Source organism: Mus caroli, unplaced genomic scaffold (genome assembly GCF_978045245.1).
Source record: "Mus caroli unplaced genomic scaffold, Mus_caroli_1 scaffold_18, whole genome shotgun sequence".
Lineage (NCBI taxonomy): Eukaryota > Metazoa > Chordata > Mammalia > Rodentia > Muridae > Mus > Mus caroli.
The window spans coordinates 6,034,099-6,048,246 of NW_028227273.1; the positions used below are offsets into that span (position 1 = coordinate 6,034,099).

At 43.1% G+C, this 14,148-nt stretch overlaps 1 protein-coding gene across 2 annotated transcripts in view; it reads right to left on the reverse strand.

Moving 5' to 3' along the window:
• Positions 1–212: 212 nt before the first annotated feature.
• The window catches only part of Gtf2a1l (general transcription factor IIA subunit 1 like), a 50,706-nt gene continuing 36,770 nt past the window's right edge, over positions 213–14,148 (reverse strand). For both annotated transcript variants that reach the window (XM_021149157.2, XM_021149156.2), the window contains exons 7-9: positions 3,111–3,368; positions 2,372–2,461; positions 213–479 (exon numbers count right to left, since the gene is read on the reverse strand). In XM_021149157.2, the coding sequence (XP_021004816.1) occupies positions 372–479; positions 2,372–2,461; positions 3,111–3,368 (456 nt within the window). In that variant the 3' untranslated portion in view covers positions 213–371. The remainder of the gene's footprint in view (positions 480–2,371; positions 2,462–3,110; positions 3,369–14,148) is intronic.

The window sequence follows — 14,148 nt, forward strand, 5'->3', positions numbered from 1 at the left end:
TGCATAGTATCTTCTAGCTTAACTTTACGTTGATTTTGTTTGTACTTTTAAAACATGAGAAGTTCAAGGGCATGTGGGTGGGGCTATGGTGGCAAGGGTGACATGGCTGAGTACTGTCATATCCAATGCAATTATGCTTTTCAAAAAAAGGGTAATGACTGAGTGCCAGCTAAAATGAAAAACAAAATAAACACTACGTTGTAAATGTGTGCTTGCATTTGAACTATACTTTTATTTAATTCCATATAGTGAACAAAAAGTTAATCAATTCTTTGATGGAGCACATATAAAATAAGAATGTGGGCCACACATACAATACAGTAGTCAGTCCCACATAGGTTCACAGAGCTGATGCACTGAGCCTCGGGAGGTTACCACTCAGCTTCACCAATGGCTTTGGCAAACACGTAGTCTCTCCCTCCAAAGCACATGACACCATCTTTCAAGTAGAATTTCCATCTGTTCTTGCTCCGGTGAATCTGGAGAGAGGAAGATACTCTAAGTCCATAAGCTAAAGGATCACTTATGTTCTTTAAAACAGCAAATAGGATTCTGCCGACCCTATATGTAAGACCTTCTCAAGATACTGTATCCATCCTTTAACAAACACTTGAGTTCCCATAAGTCAAAAACTAACATAAGCTCTGGAGAAAGGTCAGCCATCCATACACAGTGAGAACCATCTCTCTGTGTCAAAGTGTCAGAGGTTGGCTCCACAGCGACTGAGACTCAGGTCTGTGGACTGCTCAAATCCCTTATACAAATGGTTTCATGTGTTACATGCAACCTATGTACATCCTCCTGAAAGATTTACATAATGTCTAGGTTTTTCATAACAGCCATTGCAATCTAACTGCCTTTAAGTAATGGTAATACAGAATTGTTGAAAAATAGTGACCAAAAATAAGTCTGCATGTGTTCAATAAACATGTAATTTTTCAAATGTTTTTGGTCCTCTTGGTTGAATCAACAGAGGAAATCGCAGATATAGAGAGATGACTATAGACTTTAATGCATTATGAATGTAAAAACAATCCCTGCCTTTGAAGAGTTTATATTTTAATGGAGAGGGAGACCAAAACCTGATCATTATCTTTTTCTACCTATCTAACATGTTAAAAAGAATAAGGTGATTTTGTAGAGAAATGGCTTTCTATACCAATAAAAACATTATCTTCTGTTTCCTTCACGTATATCAAATTATAATTTAAAAACACCAAAGATATTAACATTCACTTCATGCATGCTAGGTTGCCAAGGATCTGAATGTCACATGACAGGCAGTAGCCAGGGTGTAGACATCCCAGACAGTGCTGTTAAGAATGTCCCATGCACATCCCTCATCCCTTTATTTCTCTGCTCGGTGTCAGGCTGCACTCTGAATGCCTGCCTCCTGTCCCTGACTCTGCAGCACAAATCAGGAAGCCTCACGTCAAAGGCCCACATCACCCATGATGGGTTCATGAGGAGTTCCACCAGCAAATGACTCCTTGTATTCCCTTGCTACTTTAGGGCTCACTGTCTGCCACAGAGCTTACAGTTTGACTCCTGTGTCACTAGCATTTGCTTTACCTGTCCCACTGTTCTCACATCTGACTTGCCCACCATCTTATCATATGTGATTTTTTTTTTATTCTGTAAGAAATACTATGTTTGAATAAGAGTGTTACCTCGTTAAAACAGAGATTATCATTTAGGGGCTGGGCAGCATAGCCTAATGGGGGCTAGAGGTGTGACCTAATACCTTTGTGCAAAGCACTTGCCTAGCATGTGCTACATCCTAGGTTCAGTCCCCAGAACCACTGAGAAGGGGATAGGGGAAGATGATCACTTTCAAGTGTTACTATCCTACACAGCACAGTGAAAGACCCAAAATATACCCTCAAGACTTTTACAGAATTAGGCTATAGAGATGGCACAGTAGATAGAGTGCTTGCTGTACAAATGAGGACCTGAATTTAAGATCCAGATCCACATTAAGAGAAGCTGAGCATGGTGGTGCACACTTGCAATCCAGGGAAAGGCAAGCACAGGCAGGATCATTGAGACCTGGTGGCCGGCCAGCCTCCACACTTGCTTAGCTCCAGACCAATGAAAAGGCCCCGTCTACAAAATTAAGGTATACAGTTCCTCAGAACTAACAGCAGAGGTTACCGTCTGACCTCCAGGCACACTGATGCACACATGTGCACCCACACAAATGTGCACACAGTGGACACATACACAAAGAAATCCTTTACAGAATTAAACAGCTGTTCCATGAGTCACTTGACTGCAAACTAGAACTCACCATCATATTTCTCACTATTTTATATACCTTCCAACATAAGTTCAATTAATAAACTCACAGTCCAAAATGCGAGCACAGTACCTTATCATACTGACAGACAATTACATTCTCTGTATCAAACAGATCTGGCACATCCTGCTCACTGACATCATCGCCAGAATTTAGGGGATCCTAAAGATGAAAAATGATTACATTAAGGGATTTCATGATGCTTCAAATTTTTGTAAAGATAGAAAGACATAGAAGTAAAGGGACCTGCAGAGACAGAATAGTATATCTGTTTTAAAGTTAAATAACCTAGATTTGAATTCCAGGTTGACCACTTGATAATCACATGGTTGACCTTGGGCAAATTCCTCGATTCCCTTTCAGCTTTCTCGTCTCTGAAGGGACAAATGCAATGAGACCCACGGGTGCCGGGACTGGTAAAGACTGTAACTCAGATAAAATGTTAGTTACCACAGGCAGATCTGTGAAGGCAGCCTCAAGTGCACACCAACAGCCCTCACAAATGTAATTACCACATTCTACCCAAATATCATCATGTTTATTAGAGAAAGGGCAAAGACTCTATCTTCCAAGCCTTCTACTCTGACTACTTAAAAAAGCAACAAACAAATCTAATTTCTACTTACGCACTTAAATGGCGGTTTAAAGTTTAAATGTTAAGGGCCCTGCATACAAATAACTCTACATACAAAGGAAAGACCAGAGATGAGGTTAATCTTAATTAGAAATGTATTTGGCTGTGCAGTACATGGAAGCACAAATCCTATCAGTTAATAATCCAAGACTGGGCTCAGAGGGGCACCTGCCTCACCTCTTCTGGGGCATTTATTGGATGGTCCTCGTTGTCGCTGCTATTTGCAGTTGAATCTTCATTCGATACGCTGTCCACTTCTTCCAGCACATTGAGGTCGCCAGCATCAATGATCCCTGGGAATTCATTCTCATCCGCATCCCTTATGCTTCCCATCTCTTCAGTAGAAGAGTTATCGCCGGTTCCATCTATTTGAATTATTTCGTTAATATCATCGTCGGTTACCTGAATATTCCGATCCCTCTCGGAAGTACAATTCTGCAAACAGAAGAGGCATGAACAAGTTCTTCAAGTTAAATGAGGCGTGAAAACACTGGGTCTGGATTTTAAATGACTGGCAAGAACCACGCAGTTGATCATTTAAACTCATCTCTGCCTTCTGAGATCAGTCTCTGAATGTGAAATTCTGGGATATCTTTAGAATTTCTAACAAAAAAATGACTGTTTGGTTTTGAGTTAAGTAAACATACTGCCAGACACCAGCACCAAATGAGCTCACTGCCTTCACACCGTGTTTGCCAGATTTTATAGATATGCCCTTAGACAGCATGTACATGCTGAATCTTAACTATTATGCTTGGTTACAATGAAAGCTGAACAATGTGGAAAAGACAGTGGTGTGCTCAAGAAAAGAATGTCCTATACAGTAAAAGGAGCCAATACAGACCTGCTTTGTTGCTTCACCTAACCTGAGGTGCCTGTTGTAGAACTGTTCATAAAGACAAAAATAAACCAAAGACCACTAAAGCATAGGAAGAAGAGAGGGCTGGGGGTGTAATGCCTTAGTTAGGTTTTCTGTGGCTGTGAAGAGATGCTTTGAACACAGTAACTGTTATAAAAGAAAATATTTCATTGGGGTTAGCTTACAGTTCAGAGGTTTAGTCTGTTACTATCACGGTGGGAGGCATGGTAGACATGATGCTAGAGAGGTACCTGAGAGTTCTACATCTAGATCATCAGACAGCAGGAAGAGAACAAATCACTGGGCCTGGCTTGAAGATCTGAGACCTCAAAGCCCGCCCCCAGTGGCACACTTCCTCCAACAACACCACACCTCGTCCAACAAGGTCATACCTCCTAATAGTGTCACTCTCTATTGCCCTATTGGAGCCATTTTTACTCAAACCACAATGCCCTATGGGAGCCATTTTTACTCCAACCACAATGCCCTATGGGCGCCATTTTTACTCAAACTACAGGGATCATCTAATGTTTCTCCTTTAGATGATGGAGACCTTCTGGAAATGGATAAATCTGAGATAAGACACTATGGCTTACAAGACCACAAGGACACACTTATAAGACACACTGAGATAAGACACTATGGCTTACAAGACCACAAGGACAGCAAGAGTGAGTTGGAATTAAAGCCCAAGTTTGATTACAGAGGCTTCACCTCAAGTGCAGCATATGCCTTCCATTAGTCTGTCACAGGTGGGCTCGAGCTACCCAGAGCTTCAAGTCTATCCTGGGTGGGTTAGGGCTCCCCAGAGCTTCAAGCTTCTTAACTAGAAAAGCTACTTTATGTAACCATAAATACCACAGAATTTATGCAGAATTCTCATCCTTTTTGACAAAATCAGGCCTTAAACTAATGAAAATGTATACACATAAATAAGGAATTTGCACTACAGGCATGGCTTAAAAGGTATTTTAAAACCTGTATTAGTGTGGGGGAAATTAAGCCAAATGACAGATTAATGCATCCAGTCAAGGCCTCTGGGTGTGTAATATGTTTACAAAATACACATGTGCAATATGAACAGAGTTCCAAGTGAGAAGTGGTTTTTCAAAACCCATTTATTTATTTCTTTTGTGGAGATGATTAACATATACCTTCATTTTTTCTCATGATAAAGTGATTTTATGTGGATTTAATAATAATTTATTTTAATAACTAAAAGTAAATGAAAATAATCTTAAAACTAATGGAAGTCCATAGCTCACATCTCAGCACTCTAGGGGCTAAGGCTGGAGAATCTCGTGAGCTCAAGGCCACTGTCTCAAACATGAAACCTTGGTAATGAACTCCAGATGTTACAAGGTAGCACGTGGACATGTTGGCACTTTGTGAAGCACATGGACAGTTGGACACACATTATCTAATGATAGGCCACTTCAGCTCTCGGGGTTAGGTGCACAGGTACAAATTAAGGGCTCAAAAAGGATAGCCTTCACATATCTACTTAAGGTGTTTTGGGAATCTTCAGGGTCACTGAAACAAGGAAGACCGGGCCTAAGACACTTTATTATGATTTGAACAAATACACTGTACTCCTGTGTTCGAGATGTACGGGCACCACAACGTTACATCTTAATGCATCAATTTATGATAGAACTTTAACGCAGATCAGTTAATAAGTATCTAAGGAGGGGGCTGGGGAGATGCTTAGTGGAAAAGGGGGACCCACTGCCAAGCCTGACAACCTGCGTTTGATCCTGGGACCCACGTGGTAGGAGGACAGAACCTATGCCTGTAAATTATCCTCTGACCCCACACATAGACTGAGACACATGCCCACTCACATCACACATAGACACAAAACAATTTAAATGTAAAAATATCTAAGTAAGAAGAGACAACCTGTACCATAGAAACACTAATCACAGTAAAACTGAAATGATGGTTTTTATGTCAGAACACAGAATGTTACGGAAGATACATAAGAATATTAGCTAACAACACTAGGATCAGTTTGAGAAGAAAACAATTCTACCCTTCTATGCATCTGTCATTACTATTATTATCATCTCAAAAATATGTAAATTGAAAACAGGGCTGAAGATGCAGCTCAGCAGTATCGCCTGTGTTTATTATGCACCAATGCACTGGGCTACCTACAAACAAAAACGAAAATAACTCAAGGAAGTAAAAGAAGTAGGTAAATTCACAATTGCAGGTTCTCCCAGCAAACAACAGAAACATTTACAATAATTACCAGGCACAATACAGAAAACCTTGACCAACACATGTAATCTATATGACCTAATTGGCATATATAGAATATTCTATCCAAAACCTGCCAAATGGTTTTTTATCAAGGCCGCATAAGGGATAGAGAAAAGGCCCAGCACTGATTCCCAGCACCTGTGTCAGGTGGCTCCCAGCTGCCTGTGTCAGGTGGCTCCCAGCTGCCTGTGTCAGGTGGCTCCCAGCTGCCTGTGTCAGGTGGCTCCCAGCTGCCTGTGTCAGGTGGCTCCCAGCTGCCTGTGTCAGGTGGCTCCCAGCTGCCTGTGTCAGGTGGCTCCCAGCTGCCTGTGTCAGGTGGCTCCCAGCACCTGTGTCAGGTGGCTCCCAGCTGCCTGTGTCAGGTGGCTCCCAGCTGCCTGTGACTCTGCCCCAGGGGATCCCACACCCCTGACCTATCTATGGCACCTGCACATGCACACATGCACACACAGACATGTGGTTATAAATAATAAAAACAGCCTCTTTTGAAAAATGTCACATGAAATTTACATAAAGATAATCTATATTCTGGCTTAAAATAATCCTTTCAAATACAGAACATAAAAATGTGTGTTCTCTGATAATAAAAAAACTAAAATTAGACATTATAAATGAAAAATGGAAAAGAATTTTAGATACTTAAAATTTAAAGTAATTATGAATCTCCATGAGTAAAAGAATTGAAAAAAATAATAAAACAACTTGTAATGAATGCAAATGAAAATAAGTTAAAACTTACATACCGAAAACAGTGCCGGTTAGCATTCCTTCTAGGCTCTGCCTCACAGTTACCTGGCAACAGCCAGGTATGCCTGACTCACTATAAAGGGGATTGCTTACCCCCTCCTCACGCTCTTACCCCTCTCACTCCCCTTCCCTATGCCTGTCAGTATGGCTGGTGCCTCAGAGGGGAAGGGATGTCTCCACTTGGGCTCGCAGAGGCATCCCCTTCCACCTCACCATACCTTGCTCTACCAAACACATCCTGGTTCTTTCTTTCTTTTTTTATAAGAATACAACGTTGCTGTAGAGACTCAGATCTCCTGCTACCACATGGATTTTGCGGCCATCAAATCAATTGGTAAGCTCCCTCCCCTCAACTTGTCAGTGTAAACGTCCCCTGGTCCTTAAGGAGGGTTGTTGAGCTCGAAGCCACCCTGTGGTGCCCTCAAAGACAGAGACAAGTCTTCTCACTGAACCTTCATTCTAGGACCTCTACCCCTGTGTGACCCCTTCCCTGTCGTTCTCTGGGAAGCGGTTCTCTCACACTGCTGAAAAACTCCTAGGCTGGAGCCTAGGTAAACCATTCTCCTGTCTTTGCTCAGGGCACTGGCCCAGAGCTTAACCCCAGTTCACAGCTGACAACCTGGTGATCTGGTCTTGCTGCCTTTGCTTTTGCTACCACATTTGTCCTCCAGGCACAGGAACAGACAAATTGCTAGCTCCTACTCTCCTGCAAATGAAAAGGTCTTGCTGCCTCCTCCCTACTACTGCCTCGTGCCTCCCTCTCTAATTCACAGGCTAAACTTGGTCCCTATACTCACCAAACAATAACTCTAATAGCTGCTTATATGTGCTGCTTTCACAACTCACCAGCAACCCAGCCCTACCCCCTCATTCTCTAGCCACTTGCTCTCACTCCCAGTTCCAAGCCCTAATTCGCCACTGGGTGTTCCCGCCTGCCCTCTGTGCTCCAAGTGGCTGCTGCCTGCCTATCCTCAGCTCTCCACATTCTCCCTCACTCTCTCGCTCCCTGCTTGGTTCTCTGCTCTGCCAAGCCATTCAGCTCCACCACCCAGCACTCCAGCACCCCAATGCTCTCCCCAACTGAGCAGAGTTGCCAGGAGACAGAGAGAACACTGCTTCGGGCACTGCTCTTTGTCCCCACCACCACCACCTTGCTGATACTCTGCCATGCTGAGCTGTGCACCCGTCATCTGGATGTTTGCCTTTGCTATGCTTCTGTTGTTCCAGTCTAAGGTATAACACATGACTTTCCTATAGGCAGAGCTGCAGGTTCAGCACCATCTTAGCTAAGGGTGGTCACGTGGCTGGCTCCTGCTTCTATGCCATCTTAACTAAGGACCATCCGCCCGCCATCTTTGTTATGGGTAGTCCCCAGGTAGATGCCTTTAGGAGTTCAGCCTGTCAAAGCCACTTAACAATTAAGAAAGGTTTGGTCTACAAAGTGAGTTCCAGGACAGCCAGGGCTATACAGAGAAACGCTGTCTCAAAAACAAACAAACAAACAAACAAACAAAAAAACACAAAAAACAAAAAAAAAAGAAAGGCTTTTGTTCTGTCCTGCCTTGGTAAATAATGGTTTCTAAACAGTAGAAGTTAAAGGTTGCTGCCTTAAATATACATTTAGTCTTGGTTTTGCTACTGCCATTAAGTTACAATATGCTTTCATTATTTGCTAGGTAGGTCTAGAAAGAGTACTTAAACACAGTTTGTCTAACTCACATATGCTTAATAGACTAGCTCTCAATCTTGTCAAGAATCTGCTAAATGTAATGTTAAATGATTATGTTTATGACAGACAGAGACTCCCAAAGCCTAACAGTGGCCTCCCACCCCACCCCCCAAAGGTCTCCAAGAAAATATGGTCACAGCGACAAGATCCTACCTGGATTGTGGTATGATAGCCACTGGGAAACACTGCTCCATTGTCTTGGTGCTGCCAGGGCTTGGCCTACACTGTGGACAAATAGAGGATACCCGGAGAGCTAAATGTTCCATATTGGCTAAGTTAAGGTGGGTCATTTCTCATTTCTCTAAAGTCCCTACTCCATAGGAAAAAAAAACTCATTTTCTGGGCTGAGGGTCAGACTGACTCTGCCCAAGTTGTGATGGAGACCACAGGGGCCTGGGAACTGTTTAGGTAGTAGACTTCAGACCAACCTTGACATTTAATTAATACATGACACCTAGATTAGATTTCTGACTACACTGACAGATAAACTAAACAAAGCTTGACAGCTAGAAGAAAGACCTAGCTCCTTACCCCAAGGTGATCCACCACGTTATTAGTTCATCAGTCAATTTGTTAACTGGTTAATACTGCCAGATTTCTTATCAAAGACAGACAGGTTTGTCTTGCTCACAGACTTCACAACAAAGGAATACATTCAAGTTCAGATGTAAACTTTTACAGATGTAACCTTCTGTTATTTCCTTACCTAAACTCAGTTTCCAGTGACTTAACACTTCAGATTTCCTCTCCTTGCTATTCCGTTGTCCTAACATTAACCAATAGAGTTCTTAAAAATTAGCCTAACTATAATAAAACATTCCACTACACAATCCAACTTTTAAAATCGTAAGTTGAAAATTTAAGTTTCCTTTGGTTACCTTTTAACTATAGACAAGGTATTTCTTATGCTAAAATATATGATCAACTATCATATTCACAAGGAACCCACAGATACTCCAAGCTACTCTCAGAGACACAGATGCTTCTACTTGGCCTGCTCCTTCCTATCTATCCTCTGATGGCTCCACAGACCCTGGGCAGCAAGGACACAGCCAGCTCTCCTAAGACGAAACCAACATCCCCATCCCTATCGTCTTAGGCTTCCCAAAGTCAGCAAGAAGCAGCAAAGATCATGGCTTCCTAGTTCATCACCTCTTTCTAGATTTTCCTTTTCTAACTAACCTACAACAGAAGAATGTTAGCGTTCCTTCTAGGCTTCAACCCATGCCCTAAATAAACTCTATTCTATACTGTATCCAGAGGCACTCCCTTCTACCTCACCATACCTCACTCTACTAAACATATCCTGGTTCGTTCTTTCTTTTTTATAAAATACAACAGTGCCTAAAAAAACATGTAGCACTCAATAATTATAAAAGTCTTAAATCAGTGGCTTGATAACTCAACTTAAACTAGAGCAAAAAGCTAAATTAAGCCCTAAGCAAAACAAAGGAAACAATAAAAAAAGAGGAAAAATTAATAACAAAAAATAAAGAAAATCAAGATCAATATTCATTCATTTTAAAAAAAGGTAAAATTGAACATACAAACTACAAAAATTTTGGACTGCTAAAAGGATAAAAAGGATGTCATCACTGGTCCTAAAAATATTTAAAATTTTTTTAAAGTACTATTAACTTTGTCACAATAAATTTTACAAGTAGATAAAATGAATGAACTCCTATCATAACAACAACAAATAAAACTATCAAAGTTTACAAAGAAACACCAGAGGACCTAAGAGAGACACTAAAGAAAAGTAATCTATAGTTAAAATCTGCCCCACAACTTCTCCCTTCTTGGGAGGGGGGGGTGGGGTAAGGGAGGGCCTGTGTGAGGGGGGAGTGGGAGGAGGGCCTGTGTGAGGGAGGAGTGGGAGGAGGGGCTGTGTGAGGGGGGAGTGGGAGGAGGGGCTGTGTGAGGGAGGAGTGGGAGGAGGGGCTGTGGGAGGGAGGAGTGGGAGGAGGGGCTGTGTGAGGGAGGAGTGGGAGGAGGGGCTGTGTGAGGGGGGAGTGGGAGGAGGGGCTGTGTGAGGGAGGAGTGGGAGGAGGGGCTGTGGGAGGGAGGAGTGGGAGGAGGGGCTGTGTGAGGGAGGAGTGGGAGGAGGGGCTGTGTGAGGGAGGAGTGGGAGGAGGGGCTGTGTGAAGGGGGAGTGGGAGGAGGGGCTGTGTGAGGGGGGAGTGGGAGGAGGGGCTGTGTGAGGGAGGAGTGGGAGGAGGGGCTGTGTGAGGGGGAGTGGGAGGAGGGGCTGTGTGAGGGGGGAGTGGGAGGAGGGGCTGTGTGAGGGGGAGTGGGAGGAGGGGCTGTGTGAGGGAGGAGTGGAAGGAGGGGCTGTGTGAGGGAGGAGTGGGAGGAGGGGCTGTGTGAGGGAGGAGTGGGAGGAGGGGCTGTGTGAAGGAGGAGTGGGAGGAGGGGCTGTGTGAGGGGGGAGTGGGAGGAGGGGCTGTGTGAGGGAGGAGTGGGAGGAGGGGCTGGTGAGGGGGGGAGTGGGAGGAGGGGCTGGTGAGGGGGGACTGGAAGAAGGGAGGCTGCAATCAAAATGTAAAGTGAATAAATAAATCAGTGGAAAAACACACACACACATACATACACATATACACACACAAAATCTGCCCCACAAAGAAAAAGTCTGGATCTAGGAGGTTACATTCTTTTCTTAGAAAACAAATGATGTATAGACAAGTTTCAACTTATTTTATAAAACTCCTACTGTCTTAAAATCCATTGCAAAGAAAGAAAAAAAAAAAGAGACACCAGTATTATTCTTGAACACAAGGCAAAATGTCTTAGTGAAATTTTAGGAAACTGAAGCAAGCATTTAAAAAAAGATCACACAGCATGAGTGAAGGAGTTTCATCAAGAGGAGGCCTGTGAAAGGGAATGCTGGGGCGGGAATCAGTGCACTTAGCAAGCAGGTGAGGGAAGAAACGAGAAGGGAGAGAGGGAGGGGAGAGGGTAGGGAGGGAGGGGTGAGGGGAATATTTGATTTCAGTATATGTGGGCAAAGTTCAACAATTCAAAAGTATCTCTTAAAATCTCTTGATAATCTTGGCCTTTTAAGACAGACTCTCACTCTAAAGCACTGACTACGTAGACAAGGCTGGCCTCAGAGTCAAACTGCCCTGCCTCTGCCTTTCAAATGCCAGGGTTCAAGGCCTGCATCCTCCTCATACCCTCACCCCCAGGCCCAGGCAACTCTGCAGTCTTCCACTGAAAGAAACTTTGTCCACCCGGAAAGGCATCTAACGAAAGCTCACAGCCAGCAAGACTGAATGCTTTTCCCGAAGGACAGAGAGCAAACTACTGGCTCTCTCTACTCTATTTCTATAGTAGAATTCGGGGGCGGGGGGGGGGGGGAGTAAAATAAGAAAAACAAAAAACAAGACATTGACAGGAATCAATTAAGCTGTTCCTTTTCACAATGGCTATAACTGTATAAAATAATTTCAAGGACGATACAAAATTACCTGGTCTTAACAGGTGACAGGATAGAAAACCACTTTCAGAAAATCAATTTTATGTCTACCCAGTAGCAATAAATAATTAGAAACTTAAACTGTAAAGCAGCACCATTTGAAGCAGTGAGAAAAGCAGCTTTCAACACTCGGTGACACTTTTCCATGTTTCTAGCAAAATACCGAAAGGCAGAATGCAGTGAGATGATGTATTTAAAGTGCTTAAAATAGGGAAGGGTTTAACTCCAATCTCTGTCCCAAAGACAAACACTGCTGTAGCGATTTATATAGTTACTGCCACATCTCCCCTTTCCTTGTATAAAGTCTGCCTGCCACCCTAAACAAGAGGGAAAAAAGAAAAATATTCCCAGATCAAAGGTGAAGAACTCAAACCACTGCTTCTCCCAGGAACCCTTTGAGCTAAAAACCAGAGGACACTAGATAGAAACAACAGTAAGACTAAAATGTTTCCAGGAAAGGGAAGCTGACAGCAGCAGATCAGAAGCCTGCACTACCATCATTTCAGTTCAACAGGCTTATTGTTCTGCTCTAGGTCTTACAAGGCAAAAGCACACATCTGTGTTAATGCGTCTGTACAAAAACAATCTCTGATAAGAAGGAGAAGTAGAGAACGGCTGAGCTATGAAGGAGAAGCCTGTTGTGTGTGTCTGTATCTGTTCCAGTCAGACTCAAACGGCTTGGCATTGTGTGAAGATGGTATGTTCAATCCACATAACAACCAGAAGGAAAGCAGCTATAGAATATCACACAGTGGGGATGATAAGGAAATCAAATGCGTCTATATAAGAATGCCAATTAAACAGAAAAGGTGGTAGCAAAGACAGAATCAGAGGAAGAAACATAGGACACCCAGAAAACAAGTAACAAAACAGCAAATTACCACTTAGGCAATTATTCCCCACCAATAATTACCTAAAGCATAAATAGATTAAATTATCTACCCATTTTGTATTGTTCTAACAAAATGCCTAAGCATGAGAAATCTATAAAAAAAAGGTTTATTTAGTTCATAATTCTGAGACTTCAAAAGGAGCTAGCACCTGCTTGGCTTTGGTAGAGATGTCAAAAGCGTAGGGAACCACAATGAAGGGACCATGTGGAGAAGAGACATCCCAGAGTCTAGGGACAAGCCAAGTCAATTTTTTTTCACAACAGAATTTCATGGGGACTCTCAGAACCATCCATTCTAGGCGCTCAGCATGGATCTATCCTGATGGTGGACTCTAGGACCTGACTGGTTTCATCTTCCCTTTTCAAGAGCTCCTACAACCCAGTTCTTTCCAAATCATAGCATTCCCCAAACAAAGCACACAGAATGCAGAGCGGATTGCAAAGGGCAGAAGGCAGCCACCTGCTATCGACATGATCCTAACTGAAGATCTAAGGATATGCATAGGTTGAAAATCAAAGAACAGAAATTAATACCATGCAAATATGTCACTGTCAACCTCCCCCCGATAAAAAAGCACCAGGCATTATAATTATAAATGCTACCAAAGGTCAGAGCTGCTAAATAATATGCAACAAGCACAGAAAGAAAGGCAGAGACAGCACTGGGACAGGAAGGGACTGTCACACCTCTGAGACAGCATTTGAACAGAAGAGACTTTCAGTGGTGTGTGACAAAATACTGCCTTTAAGACTATGATGGACAGGACTTAACAGACTCTTCTTCTAGTTCATTTTGCTAGTGTTATCAACACCAGGACCAAAAGCAGCTTGAGGGAGGGAAAAATTTACACTCCCAAGACACAGTCTATCACTGAGGGAATCTAGGGCAGGAGACAGGAACCTTGGAGGAGTGCTGCTTACTGGATCACTTCCCCTGGCTTGCTCAGCTGCCTTCCTTATACAGCTCAGGCCTCCATGCCTAGGGATGGTGCCACCCAGAGTGGGCCAGGCCTACCTATGTCAACGAGCAGTAAGAAACTGCCCCAGACACCACCCTACAGATCAATGGAGGCAATTCCTCAGTTGTGGCTCCGTCTTCCAAGATAACTCTAGATTGTGTTAAGTGGATAATAACAACACAGAGACACAAAGGAATTCTCCATCCAACAGCAGCAGAGCACACCTTTCTCAGGTCACAATAGCAATCTCTAAGATGAAGTATTTTAGAATGCAGAACAAATTCAG